The sequence below is a fragment of the Pseudophryne corroboree genome, chromosome 7 (genome assembly GCF_028390025.1).
Source record: "Pseudophryne corroboree isolate aPseCor3 chromosome 7, aPseCor3.hap2, whole genome shotgun sequence".
Taxonomy (NCBI): domain Eukaryota; kingdom Metazoa; phylum Chordata; class Amphibia; order Anura; family Myobatrachidae; genus Pseudophryne; species Pseudophryne corroboree.
This window is the reverse complement of record NC_086450.1, coordinates 308053485-308066316: the sequence shown is the minus strand read 5'-3', so window position 1 is coordinate 308066316 and position 12832 is coordinate 308053485. Positions and strand designations below refer to the sequence as shown.

At 46.9% G+C, this 12832-nt stretch overlaps 1 protein-coding gene across 2 annotated transcripts in view; it reads right to left on the bottom strand.

Moving 5' to 3' along the window:
- Positions 1-12832, bottom strand: part of LOC134943626 (lipopolysaccharide-induced tumor necrosis factor-alpha factor homolog) — a 202741-nt gene that overhangs the window by 16741 nt on the left and 173168 nt on the right. For both annotated transcript variants that reach the window (XM_063932367.1, XM_063932368.1), the window contains one exon: positions 2283-2390. In XM_063932367.1, the coding sequence (XP_063788437.1) occupies positions 2283-2390 (108 nt within the window). The remainder of the gene's footprint in view (positions 1-2282; positions 2391-12832) is intronic.

Genomic DNA, 12832 nt, shown 5'->3' with positions numbered 1-12832 from the left:
CCGGTGGATTAACAATACACCCCGCTGTGTATGTATGCGCACAATCAAAATATATATATATCTTTGCCAAAACCACCCTTTCGTGTGTTGGTTTTGGATCTGGATGATTTTTGAACACTCCCCCCCCCATAAAAACAGCTAAAATCACAGAATTTGGGGGTAATTTTGATCCTACAGTATTATTAACCTCCATAACAATCATTTCCACTCATTTCCAGTTTATTCTGAACACCTCACACCTCACAATATTGTTTTTAGGCCTAAAAGTTGCACCGAGGTGGCTGTATGACTAAGCTAAGCGACACAAGTGTGCAGCACAAACACCTGGCCCATCTAGGAGTGGCACTGCAGTTGCAGACAAGATGGTACTATTCAAAAACTAGTCCCCAAACAGCACACCATGCAAAGAAGAAAAAGAGGTGCAATTAGGTAGCTGGATGGCCAAGCTAAGCGACACTAGTGTGCGGCACAAACACCTGGCCCATCTAGGACTGGCACTGCAGTTACACACAGGATGGCAGATCGCTGTTAGGGATTGGTGCCCTGGCAGGTCAGTATGTCTGGAGAGGTGGGGCACCAACTCCTAACAGCGAGCAATTAGTTTAAAAACTGAATATAAGCATGAACCGGAAGACAGACAGCACATCCTGACGAAGGAGGTGACTCTGAAATGCGTTGGTGTGCTGGATGGAGCCGAACGAGTTAACACCACGCTGACCTCTCACCCCTTGCTTGAGGCTGCTGCCGATCCATCTCATCCAGGACACCCGGGAAGTCCTGAGTCCGTGAGCGCAGCCTCCTCCAGGTAAGGGTTCGTGCGCATCGCCGCAGACATACTGCTACTTTTTATTTATGATACGGTCATTAGGTCGACACAGCTTAAGTTGACAGCCTTTAGGTTGACCACTGAAGGTAGACATGCATTAGGTCGGCATGGTTAATAGGTCGACAGGTCAAAAGGTTGACATGAGTTTTTCACATTTTTTTCATTTTTTATTTTTTCCAAACTTGACGATCCACGTGGACTACAATTGGAACGGTAACCTGAGCCGAGCGAAGCGATAGCATAGCGAGGCACCTTGCCCGAAGTAGGCGAGCAAAGTGAGCCATGCGAGTGGACACGGTGCACTAATTGGGGTTCCCCGTCACTTTATGAAGAAAACGACACCAAAAACAGCCCAAAACCTCATGTAGAACTTTTCACCTGTCGACCTAGTACATGTTGACCTAATTTCCATGTCGACCTAAGGCCCATGTCGACCTTCAGTGGTCGACCTAATGACTGTCGACCTAAGTTGGGTCGACCCAACGACCCTTACCCTTAGGAATAACCCATATTGAGTATTGTTATGTTTTAAAATAAATTACTTGTTTTAAATACAACCTCTGTTTTCAACTTTGCATGTGCCATATCATGGATAAGAACCAGTGGGGTTGACACGTAAGGAAATACTGATTAAGGGAGGATATCCACGAGACACGGAGGGTGTTGGACTACCAGCGTTGTGGTCAAAAGGATCAAGTGGTAGATAGAAGAGAGATCCCGCCGGCAAGAAAGATATCTTTACATGCAAGAACCAAGGGGGTTCTATTGTAAGTGTGTTTTCAATTGACCATATGAAGTGCACTAGGGAGTCCATCACTAAAGCCTGCACAGATTTAGAATGTTGTGTAGAAGGTGATACATTACATTAGATTCACAATCCAGTACCGAGCTTTCCACTGTGCTATAATATAGGGTGCTGCAAATATTTATTTTCTGCTTCTTTTACATATGCAGTGATGGAATGCATGATGTCAGAGATATACTAAGGAGTCATCTGAGAGATAACAGTAAAGGCTATAAATGAAAGGCTTTCATCTTCATGTCTGAAAATAATGGTATTCAATTACAAAAGACTGTAGTGTGTGGTTCTTTCTGGCTCTTCTGGACAAGTAGGACTTCTCCACAATTGGGTGTATATTATTGTTTTTTTTTATCGTAATATGCTATTGTAGTTTATTTATTATATATTTCAATTAATTATTATAAAAATATAAAGAAAAATGACAAACATCACTGAAAAAGATAATATACCACATTTTTTTGCAATCACAAATATTTTCGTAAAAATCCAACCTGGCCAACATCCAATATGACCAACATCCAATATGAAAGTATCTTGTAAGATTGAAATATGGATGTGGAATATTTTCTATACTGTTCTAGAAATAAATGCAATTTTAAAGAAAGCAAAGTCAAGAAACAGATAATATTATAAGTGGTACCTGATGCATCATACCTGCTTGCTGGTACTGGAATTGGCCTTCTGTATTTTCTGTATATGGTGGTGCTATGGCGGGCATACCCAGGGCTGATGTAGGATATCCAGGGGCAGTGACTTGATCTCCTTTAAGTGATCATAAACAATTGTTAATTAGCAAAGAATGCTAATCAATGGTGATGCTTTACAGTCTAGAATGTTTCTACCATCAGTCTTGTATGGACCTGCACTGGTACTGTATAGAGTTAGACACATGGACCAGTCTCAGCTACAATTACCTCTTGATATGTATACAAATACTGACCATAAGATCCTAAAGGTGTAGTATGGTATGCTGGCGGCCGGGCTCCCGGCAACCAGCATACCGGCGCCGGGAGCCCGACCGCCAGCATACCAAGAGCGTGGCAAGCGCAAATGAGCCCCTTGCGGGCTCGCTGCGCTCGCCACGCTGCGGGCACGCTATTATTCTCCCTCCAGGGGGGTCGTGGACCCCCACGAGGGAGAATATGTGTCGGGATTGCGGCGCCGGGATCCCGACATTCGGCAACCAGAAGACCACCCGATCCTAAGGTAAATGCATTAACTATATACACAGCATCTTTTCCACATTTATGACCGATCTTTAAAGCCTCCTCTATTGTGATACATTAGACATTTAGAACATATGCACAATTAGGGATTTTACACTTTATAAAATGCTCATTGAACCCTATGCAGACTGGAACACTCAAGCATCCAGTGGAATGAGCAAGGATGCAGCCGGTACTACAGTTTGCATACTGATTGGGTCTAGAGATATCCTTTACCTCCCTGTGAATGTAGCAATATCGCTCCTAAAAATTGCGCTCATAATGCTAATACTTATTGTACTGACTAATTGCTGGGTGAACCATGGACAGATTTTTAGGTTTCCCTAAGACAATTGTCATGTATTAAAATTATAGGAACCTATTCAATTGGCCACGAGTTCCATTAGCTGCAGCTGTGACCTTTTGCTTTGCTATTCAATTAGAAAATCCAGGTTAAATAAATGTGGTCCCAATGGGAGATAGCACAGCTTTTAGGTTGCAGCCTCTGATGAATAGGAGAAAAGTAGAGGGAAATCTTTATCTGAGGTAAAAATACAGAGTGGCCAATATCCAAACATGTACAGTAGGACACCTGGGTCATGAACCCGGAAGTCCTCACAACGCAAAGGACAGCTCTTATCAGAAATGCTGTCTTGTGCGTGAATATTCAGACTCCCCCCTCCCCAATGAACAATCATGTAATTGGAGGCCCCTTAAAATAGCCTAACATGGTCATTTATCTTTTTCAGGTGATTTACTGAAAAAAATATTGAACTATGAGACACATATTTGGAATATTATATAGATAATGGGAGATCAGTTTTCTAACTTGCAGATGGGAGTAAAAGTGTTTTGTCCCCAATGATTTTGAAACTTGCTTAAAAATAATTAAATCACATTACAGATATATTTCTGTACCCCAAAATAATATGGAGAGATTAGGACTAGAGATGGGAGGAGAGGAAGGAACATGGGGGATGTTAGTAAAGGCGATGGGAAGAAAGGGATGCCAGAAGAAGGAAAGCTGGGAGTTAAATTGAGGACTAATTTCTGTAGCTATTAGTTGGGGTCTTATGGAATGAAACCCAGGGGGAACAAATATTGTGGAATTTATGGGTGCATTAGTGTAGCATGCTCGTGATGTGCTCTAAGTAGAGATGTGCGTCAGACACTTTTCGTGTTTTGGTTTTGGATCTGGATCCCCGCTCATGTTTTGGAACTGGATTGGTTTTGCCAAAACCACCCTTTCGGGTTTGGTTTTGGATCTGGATGATTTTTGGAAACCCCCCCACATAAAAACAGCTAAAATCACACAATTTGGGGGGTAATTTTGATCCTATGGTACTATTAACCTCAATAACATTCATTTCCACTCATTTCCAGTCTATTCTGAACACCTTACACCTCACAATATTGTTTTTAGGCCAAAAGGTTGCACAGAGGTCGCTGGATGACTAAGCTTAGCGACACAAGTGGGCGGCACAAACACCTGGCCCATCTAGGAGTGGCACTGTAGTGGCAGACAGGAATGCAGTTTTAAAAACGAAGTGGGTCACTCCGGGTTGATCCCTAGCTGCATTTGTTCGTAGTGCAGCGATCAGGCTAAATAATGTCAGTTCTGCGCATGCGGCGCAATGCACAAGCGCAACCTACGGGCACAACGAACGATGCAGTTTTGCACAGGGTCTAGCGATGCATTTCAGTCGCACTGGTTGCCGCAGAGTGATTTACATGAAGTGGGCATTTCTGGGTGGCAACTGACTGTTTTCAGGGAGTGTTCAGAAAAACGCAGGCATGCCAGGGAAAACGCAGGCGTGGCTGGGCGAACGCTGGGCGGGTGTGTGACGTCAAATCCGGAACTGAATAGTATAAAGTGATCGCAAGTGCTGAGTAAATTTTGAGCTACTCTGAAACTACACAAAAAATGTTTGCAGGCGCACTGCGATACAACCGTTCGCATTTCTGCTAAGCTAAAATACACTCCCAGTAGGCGGCGGCATAGCGTTTGCACGGCTGCTAGAAACTGCTAGCGAGCGATCAACTAGGAATGACCCCCTAAGCCCCAAAGAGCACGTAATGCAAAGAAAAAAAAGAGGTGCAATTGCCTTGGGCCCTCCCAGCCACCCCGGCCCTCCTACCCACTGATATGTTGTTTAAACAGGACATGCACAGTTTAATAAACCCATCATTTCAGCGACATGTGGTCTCCTTGGAAAAAGCTCGCCAAGTTCTCCGAATCATAGCTAGCTACAAACATACCACCTACATATTTGGTGACTTTTCACTTTATGAGAAGAGGAACAGGACAGTGTCAAGAAGGTGATTAAAAATTAGAGAGGCACACGCAATCGGAACAACACACAGACTTTCACCTCCACTCCTATACTGGTGTGGAACAGAAAGGACTTCAACAAAGCAAATATATAATTATTAATTATTACCACATTACTGGACAAACTGAAAAACTAGGGGTCAAAGCCTCCAAATTTGTACCCCCTTCTCCATGTTCAGGGATTAAGATAATCTCAGATTTAATGCTGGGATGCAAATAAACTGGTGTATACCACAGGATCAAGATTGGATATTTTCCCCTCCATGGAATCTGGAGACTTATTTTGTGAAAATCTTGTGGGTTTCTTTTTTTTCCATTTTTTTATTGCATTTTTACTTACATATTTTGTAGCAGATGCCTTATTTTTGTTTTTCACAGCTCTCAGTTATACACATGTGACCATACCTGTGTGTCCCAGTTACACGCATGTAAGCATATCTGTGTGTCTTGTTTATTTTATTATTATTTTATTTTTTAAAGAAAGCAGCCCCTTAGATGTTTTAGCAGCCCCTCCTTATCCCCCACAGCAGCCCTGCATGGGGCAAATTGAGATTGGGTGGGTTCGGTAAAGTACTAAGCACGACTGTGCAGTGAATGTTTTTGTTATTGAGCCCCTGCCCTGTGGAGCTTACCACTCTACAGTCAAAACTAATTTCATACTATAAGTTGGACTGTGGGAGGAAGCAATGCTAACCTCTGTGCCCACAGCATGCCTTAGCCTGGCAAGCCAGACATCTTCCTGGCCGTAAGCCACTATGAGCAGAAGCATAACTAAGGGGGTCGAGCATGGCACGTACTCTGGGCTTCGTGGCAGGCCCAGCAGAAAGAGGCGCCGCCGGCCAGGGCATCGTACCTGCTCGTCCGCCCGCCTCCGTCAATGTGCTGCTGATGTCGGGTGCCTGCTTTGTGATAATGAGCAGCAGCAGCAGCAGAGAGTAACATGCTGACAGTGGGGGTCAGAGGAGCATGTGCAGAGCCCAGATTGGTGGAGCCCAGCACATGCTTATCTGACCCGAGTAGGGGGCGGGGCTACAGCGGCATCTTCTACAGCTCTTCTCCTGGGCCCTGGCAGGCAGCGTGGAAGAGGAGGGAGCAGCTGCTGGAGGCTAAAAATCATCAAGGTGAGGGCACGTCTGTTTGTGTGTGACCCTGACTGCATGTGTCTCTATGTCCCTCTCCCCCCACCAGTTTGCGTCTTCATGTTCCCCTCCCCCCATCAGCAGTGTGTGTCTTCATGTCGACCTCCCCACACCAGTGTGTCTCCATGCCTCCCATCAGCAGTGTGTGTGTGTCTCCATGTCCCTCTCCCCCCACCAGTGTGTGTCTCCATGTCCCCCTCCCCCCATCAGCAGTGTGTGTCTTCATGTCCCCCTCTCCACACCAGTGTGTCTCCATGCCACCCTACCCCATCAGCAGTATGTGTGTCTCCATGTCCCTCTTCCCCCACCAGTGTGTGTGTCTATGCCCCCCTACCCCCCATCAGCAGTGTGTGTGTGTGTCTCCATGTCCCTCTCCCCCCACCAGTGTGTGTCTCCATGTCCCCCTCCCCCCATCAGCAGTGTGTGTCTTCATGTTGTCGTCCCCACACCAGTGTGTCTCCATGGCCCCCTACCCCCCATCAGCAGTATGTGTGTCTCCATGTCCCTCTCCCCCCACCAGTGTGTGTCTCCATGCCCCCCTACCCCCCATCAGCAGTGTGTGTGTGTCTCCATCTTCCCCTCCCTCCACCTGTGTAAATCCATGCCCCCACCATCAGTGTGCAAATCCATTCCCCCCTCCAGTGTGTGTCTCTATGCCCCACATCCCCCCCCCCCCACCAGTGTGAGTATCTCCATTCAACATCACAGGGGGGCTCACCTACCGCATTGCGATGTTAATTGCATATGTTAGTACATATCCGATATCGCTGCAGTAGGCGGCGAGGGGTGGAAATGTATTTTAATACATCCCGCCCTCTCTGTCAGAATGCCAGCACAGGGCGCTCAGGTGCGGTGCAGTGTACCTGACAGCAGCAGCATGGGCTCCCAGTGCATGGGACACACACAGAGACACAGAGTTTGGCACACAATTTCTTTATGTCTCCCCCCCCGCCTTTTTGTAGAGGGGGGAGCACCATTTCTAATCTTGCCCTGGGCTCCAAAAACCCTAGTTACGCCTCTGACCATGAGACTCCATACTGGGCCTTATTCAGTAACTGTTTGTGCCTCACGGGAGCTCCTGGCCCATCTAGTGCTGCAGTACAATGGAAAGCTGATGCAATGCAAGATCACTGAAGCTCTGTTCTTCTAACACCACGAGGTCTTGCGATAACCCTATGCAGTCCTTAGGAAAAGAAGATCCCTGTACAACAAATGTGCATCTTCTAAATAAATAATCCCAAAATGTGGAACATCAAACATCTAACACGAAATAATTGAGAAGAACTTCTCTCTAATGCCCCAGCAAAAATATAACTTTTACCTCTCCGGCAGTTGTGCCGGATTATGATTCCATATCTTCTGAGTCACACTGACTTTGGCCACAAATGTGGTCTCTACCCACTTTATTTAAAAACACTTTGGCAATTTCCATTTCCACCTTTGCGGCTATGTTTTCACAAATCTGTTTGTGATGATGAAACTTGTTTCATATGTGCTCTAGGCTTTCATTTAAACCTAGGATCAAGTACAGCAGCACCCATGGAATTATACGGCAGCACCCCTGGACTTATACAGCATAGGCAGCACCCCTGGAGAATTACACAGCACATAAGACAGACAACAGCACCTCTGGACTTAAACGGCAGTGGGACGGCACCCCTGGACTGATAGGGCAGAGGGGCAGCACCCCATATAGGGCAACACCCCTGGAGTGATGTGGCAAAGAAAATATGTGCAAGATGGAATTGTCCTTGGGCCCTCCCACCCACCCTTATGTTGTATAAACAGGACATGCACACTTTAACAAACCAATCATTTCAGAGACAGGGTCTTCCACACACACGATTGTGGCTGAAATGATTGGTTTGTATGGGCCCCCACCAAAAAAGAAGCAATTAATCTCTCCTTGCACAAACTGACTCTAAAGTGGCAAGATGTCATCCTCAGATTCCCCCCTTCAGTGTTTTCATCCTCATCCTCACAGAGAAATAATATTCAAACAAAACCACATCATTTAGGTGTCAGTGGACTGCTTACTCTATTACCCAATGTTTCTGAACTTGACAATGACTTATGATGAATGTGCTGCAGGTGACGTATAAGGGAGGGTGTTTTTAGGTGGTTAACGTCCTTACCCCTACTATTATGGATTGACAAAGGCAACAGATGGCTTGACACCTGTTGTCCTGATTTGTAGAGAAATAATTCCACACCGAAGAGGTGGCTTTTTTGGTATTTTGCCCAGGCATGACAATGGGCTTTTTCATCCCATGGCCAACAACTGTCTCCACTGGTGCCTTATTCAAACAAACCAATCACCACCAGAATCCTCATCGTCAACTTCCTCCGCAGCGCCAGGTACACCCATATCCTCCTCCTCCTGGTGTACTTCTACAGTGACATCCTCAATTTCAATATCAGCAACTGGACTGGTGGTGCTCCTATCAGCACTTGCAGAGGGCATGCAAATGGTGGTAGAAGCCTCCTCTTCCCATACAGTGTTGTGAAGGTCAGGCCTAGATTTAGCAACTGCTGATAGTGCCAGCACCCCTGTATTTCTCTTACATCCTAGAGGATACTGGGGTCCACATTAGTACCATGGGGTATAGACGGGTCCACCAGGAGCCATTGGCACTTTAAGAGTTTGAGAGTGTGGGCTGGCTCCTCCCTCTATGCCCCTCCTGCCAGACTCAGTTTAGAAAATGTGCCCGGAGGAGCCTGTCACAGCTAGGGGAGCTCCATAGGAGTTTCTTTATTTTTATTTTTCTCTTACGTCCTAGAGGATGCTGGGGACTCCGTAAGGACCATGAGGTATAGACGGGCTCCGCAGGAGACATGGGCACTATAAAGAACTTTAGAATGGGTGTGCACTGGCTCCTCCCTCTAGACTGGGGTGCATTACAGGGGAGCTCTCCTGAGTTTCTCTGAAAAAAGAATTTTGTTAGGGTTTTTATTTTCAGGGAACACTGCTGGCAACAGGCTCCCTGCATCGTGGGACTGAGGAGAGAGAAGCAGACCTACTTAAGTGATAGGCTCTGCTTCTTAGGCTACTGGACACCATTAGCTTCAGAGGGTCGGAACACAGGTCTCACCCTAGCCGTTCGTCCCGGAGCCGCGCCGCCGTCCTCCTCGCAGAGCCGGAAGATAGAAGCCGGGTGAGTATTAGAAGAAAGAAGACTTCAAAGGCGGCAGAAGACTTCAGTTCTTCTCTGAGGTAACGCGCAGCGGTAATGCTGCGCGCCATTGCTCCCACACACAACACACACTGCAGGCACGGATGGGTGCAGGGCGCAGGGGGGGCGCCCTGGGCAGCAATAATAAACCTCTAGGACTGGTTAATATATTATATAGGCTGCGGAGGCAGTAGATATACAATCCCCCGCCAGTGTTTGTAAATATGAGCGGGACCGAAGCCCGCCGCTGAGGGGGCGGAGCTTGGTACCACAGCACTTTCCAGCGCCATTTTCTCCACAGTACGCTGCAGAGACGCTGGCTCCCCGGACTCTCCCCTGCTGAACACAGTGACAGAGGGCAAAAAGAGGGGGGGGCTCTTATAATTGGCGCAGTGAGTGTATATTGTCATATATATATATATATATATATATATATATAAAAGCGCTGTTTATCTGGGAATTGTTTCCAGTGTCAGTTGGCGCTGGGTGTGTGCTGGCATACTCTCTCTCTCTGTCTCTCCAAGGGGCCTTATTGGGGAACTGTCTCCAGATAGAAATTTCCCTGAGTGTGTGGGGGTGTCGGTACATGTGTGTCGGCATGTCTGAAGCGGAAGGCTCTTCTAGGGAGGAGGTGGAGCAGATGATTGTGGTGTCTCCATCGGCAACGCCGACACCTGACTGGTTGGATATGTGGAATGTTTTAAATGCAAATGTGGCTTTATTACATAAGAGGTTGGACAAAGCAGAGTCCAGAGATAAAGCAGGGAGTCAATCCATGGCTTTAACTGTGTCATAGGGCCCTTCTGGGTCTCAGAAACGCCCACTGTCCCAAGTAGCAGACACTGATACCGACACGGAGTCTGACTCCAGTGTCAACTACGAAGATGCGAGGTTACACCCAAGGGTGGCCAAAAGTATTCATTATATGATTATTGCAATTAAAGATATTTTGCATATCACAGATGACCCCTCTGTCCCTGACACAAGGGTACACATGTATAAAGAAAAGAAACCTGAAGTAACTTTCCCCCCATCTCATGAGCTGAGTTATTTGAAAAAGCTTGGGAAACTCCAGAAAAGAAACTGCAGATTCCCAAGAGAATTCTTATGGCGTATCCTTTCCCGGCTAAGGACAGGGTACGGTGGGAATCATCGCCCAGAGTAGACAAGGCGTTAACGCGCTTGTCCAAAAAGGTGGCGCTGCCGTCTCCAGATACAGCAGCCCTCAGGGATCCTGCTGATCGCAGGCAGGAAACTACCTTGAAGTCAATTTATACACATACGGGTGCCTTGCTCAGACCGGCAATAGCGTCGGCTTGGGTTTGTAGCGCTGTAGCAGCCTGGACAGATACCTTGTCAGCTGACATTGATACCCTGGATAGGGATACCAGTCCTATATATGAGAGATGCTCAGAGAGTGTTAGGGTCTCCTGCTCTGTGCTGCCACGTCGTCATGGCAACCGGGAGACAAGTGCTAGCGGAGTAACCTGAGCGTAGCTGATACTCCGGTTCGGGTCTTTTGCTGTGCAGTGGTTACAGGCTCTGTGCACGGCAGGGGATCCGGTGCTGGTTCTTGTGCTCACAGTCTGTGAGGTCTGAGTGGGGCGTGGACAGCACCTGCTATATAAACCCTCTTCTCAGGTTAGGCAGATGCTGCTGAATCTTTGTTGGTTAGTCAGTTCCTGAAAGCTAGCTAGTACTGTGTAAACTTTGTATTTGTTTGTTGCTTACTGCAAATAGGCCTTGGGATTTGGTATTACACTCTGCCAATCCAGACCTAGCAGTAACACTGGAGTCAGTCGTTTAACCTGCTGGGGTTCTTTTGCTACTCTGTGAACCTAGCAAGTTTGCGGCTGTATTCTCAGACTTGCCTGACAAAATCCTTTCTCACTGTGCAAGGTGTTCAGGTGTCAGTTTAGTGGCAGTAAACTGAACCAGTGCACTGCAAGTGAGGACTAGGATTGTGGAGACTCTCCTTGTGTCTATTATTCCATCTCTGACCAAGGAGTTTACTGCCACACCCGTTGGTAACCCTTTAGGGTTTTGCTGTTGCCCTTAGCAACAGCATTTCGGGTTCTCTACGTATTAAATCACAACATCTCGCTTCTTTCCATCTGAGAATTCCTAATACTAGGGAGACACCCAGTTTCTTAGCCTTTGGGCTTCTCTGTTCACTTTGTGTTTATTTTGTTACCCTATCACCTTCTGTGTATATAATGTCATATAATTTTGTGGGAATATGGAGCATACCCCTCAAAATACTTTGCAACAGGTGGTCGATCAGGTGCAGGTCCTGACTCGACAATTTAATGATTTGTTCATTAAAATGCACACCTCGCAGGCCGCTGGCGGAGCTCCCGCAGCAGCAGTACCTTCAGAGGTTAAGGAGCCGAAAGTAAATCTCCCGGATCGTTTTTCTGGAGATCGCTCGCAGTTCTTTTGTTTCAAGGAGAGCTGCAAGCTATATTTCCAACTTAGGCCTCAGTCTTTTGGGTCGGAGATTCAGCGGGTGGGCATAGTGATTTCCTTGCTACAAGGAGACCCACAGGTCTGGGTATATGGGTTGCAGCCTGACTGTCCGTCGCTTAAAAGTGTTGATGTTTTTTTTACGGCACTGGGCATGTTGTATGATGACCCTGACAAGACGGCCTCAGCCGAGGCTCAGATTTCGATCCTTAAGCAAGGGCGAAGGCCAGTTGAGGTTTATTGTACGGAGTTTCGGAGGTTGGCCCATGATACCCAGTGGAATGACCCAGCCCTGAGACACCAGTACCATAGAGGTCTTTCTAACCAGTTAAAAGACCAACTGGTACATTATCCCTTGCCTGATAGCTTGGATCAGCTCATGCAGTTTTCCATTCGGGTGGATAGACGGCTGAGAGAGTGCAGGCTTAAAAGGGAGACCGAGGTTTCCTTCTTTCCCAAGGGAACCTCAGACTCTGAGGAATTTTCCGAGGAGCCTATGCAGATTGGGGCTACCCGCCTCTCCTCGCGTGAGAAGACGCGGAGGAGACAGCAGAGGTTATGTTTGTACTGTGGTAATAAAGGTCATGTGGTAGTATCATGCCCAGAAAAGCCGGAAAACTTCAGGGCCTGAGGGTGATGGGAAATATCCTGTCAGGCCAGAAGTCAGAATTTCCCAAGAAGACTTTTATCATTCCGGTGACCTTGAAGATCCTCGGTCAAACTGTCAAGACTGAGGCCTTTGTGGACAGTGGGGCCGACGGGGTTTTTATGGACCGCCAATTCGCCCTGAAACACTCTGTTCCCTTAGTACCCTTGGCATCGGAAATTGAGATTTGTGGTTAAACGGGGAACCATTATCCCAGGGTAAAATTACCTCTTGCACTAGCCA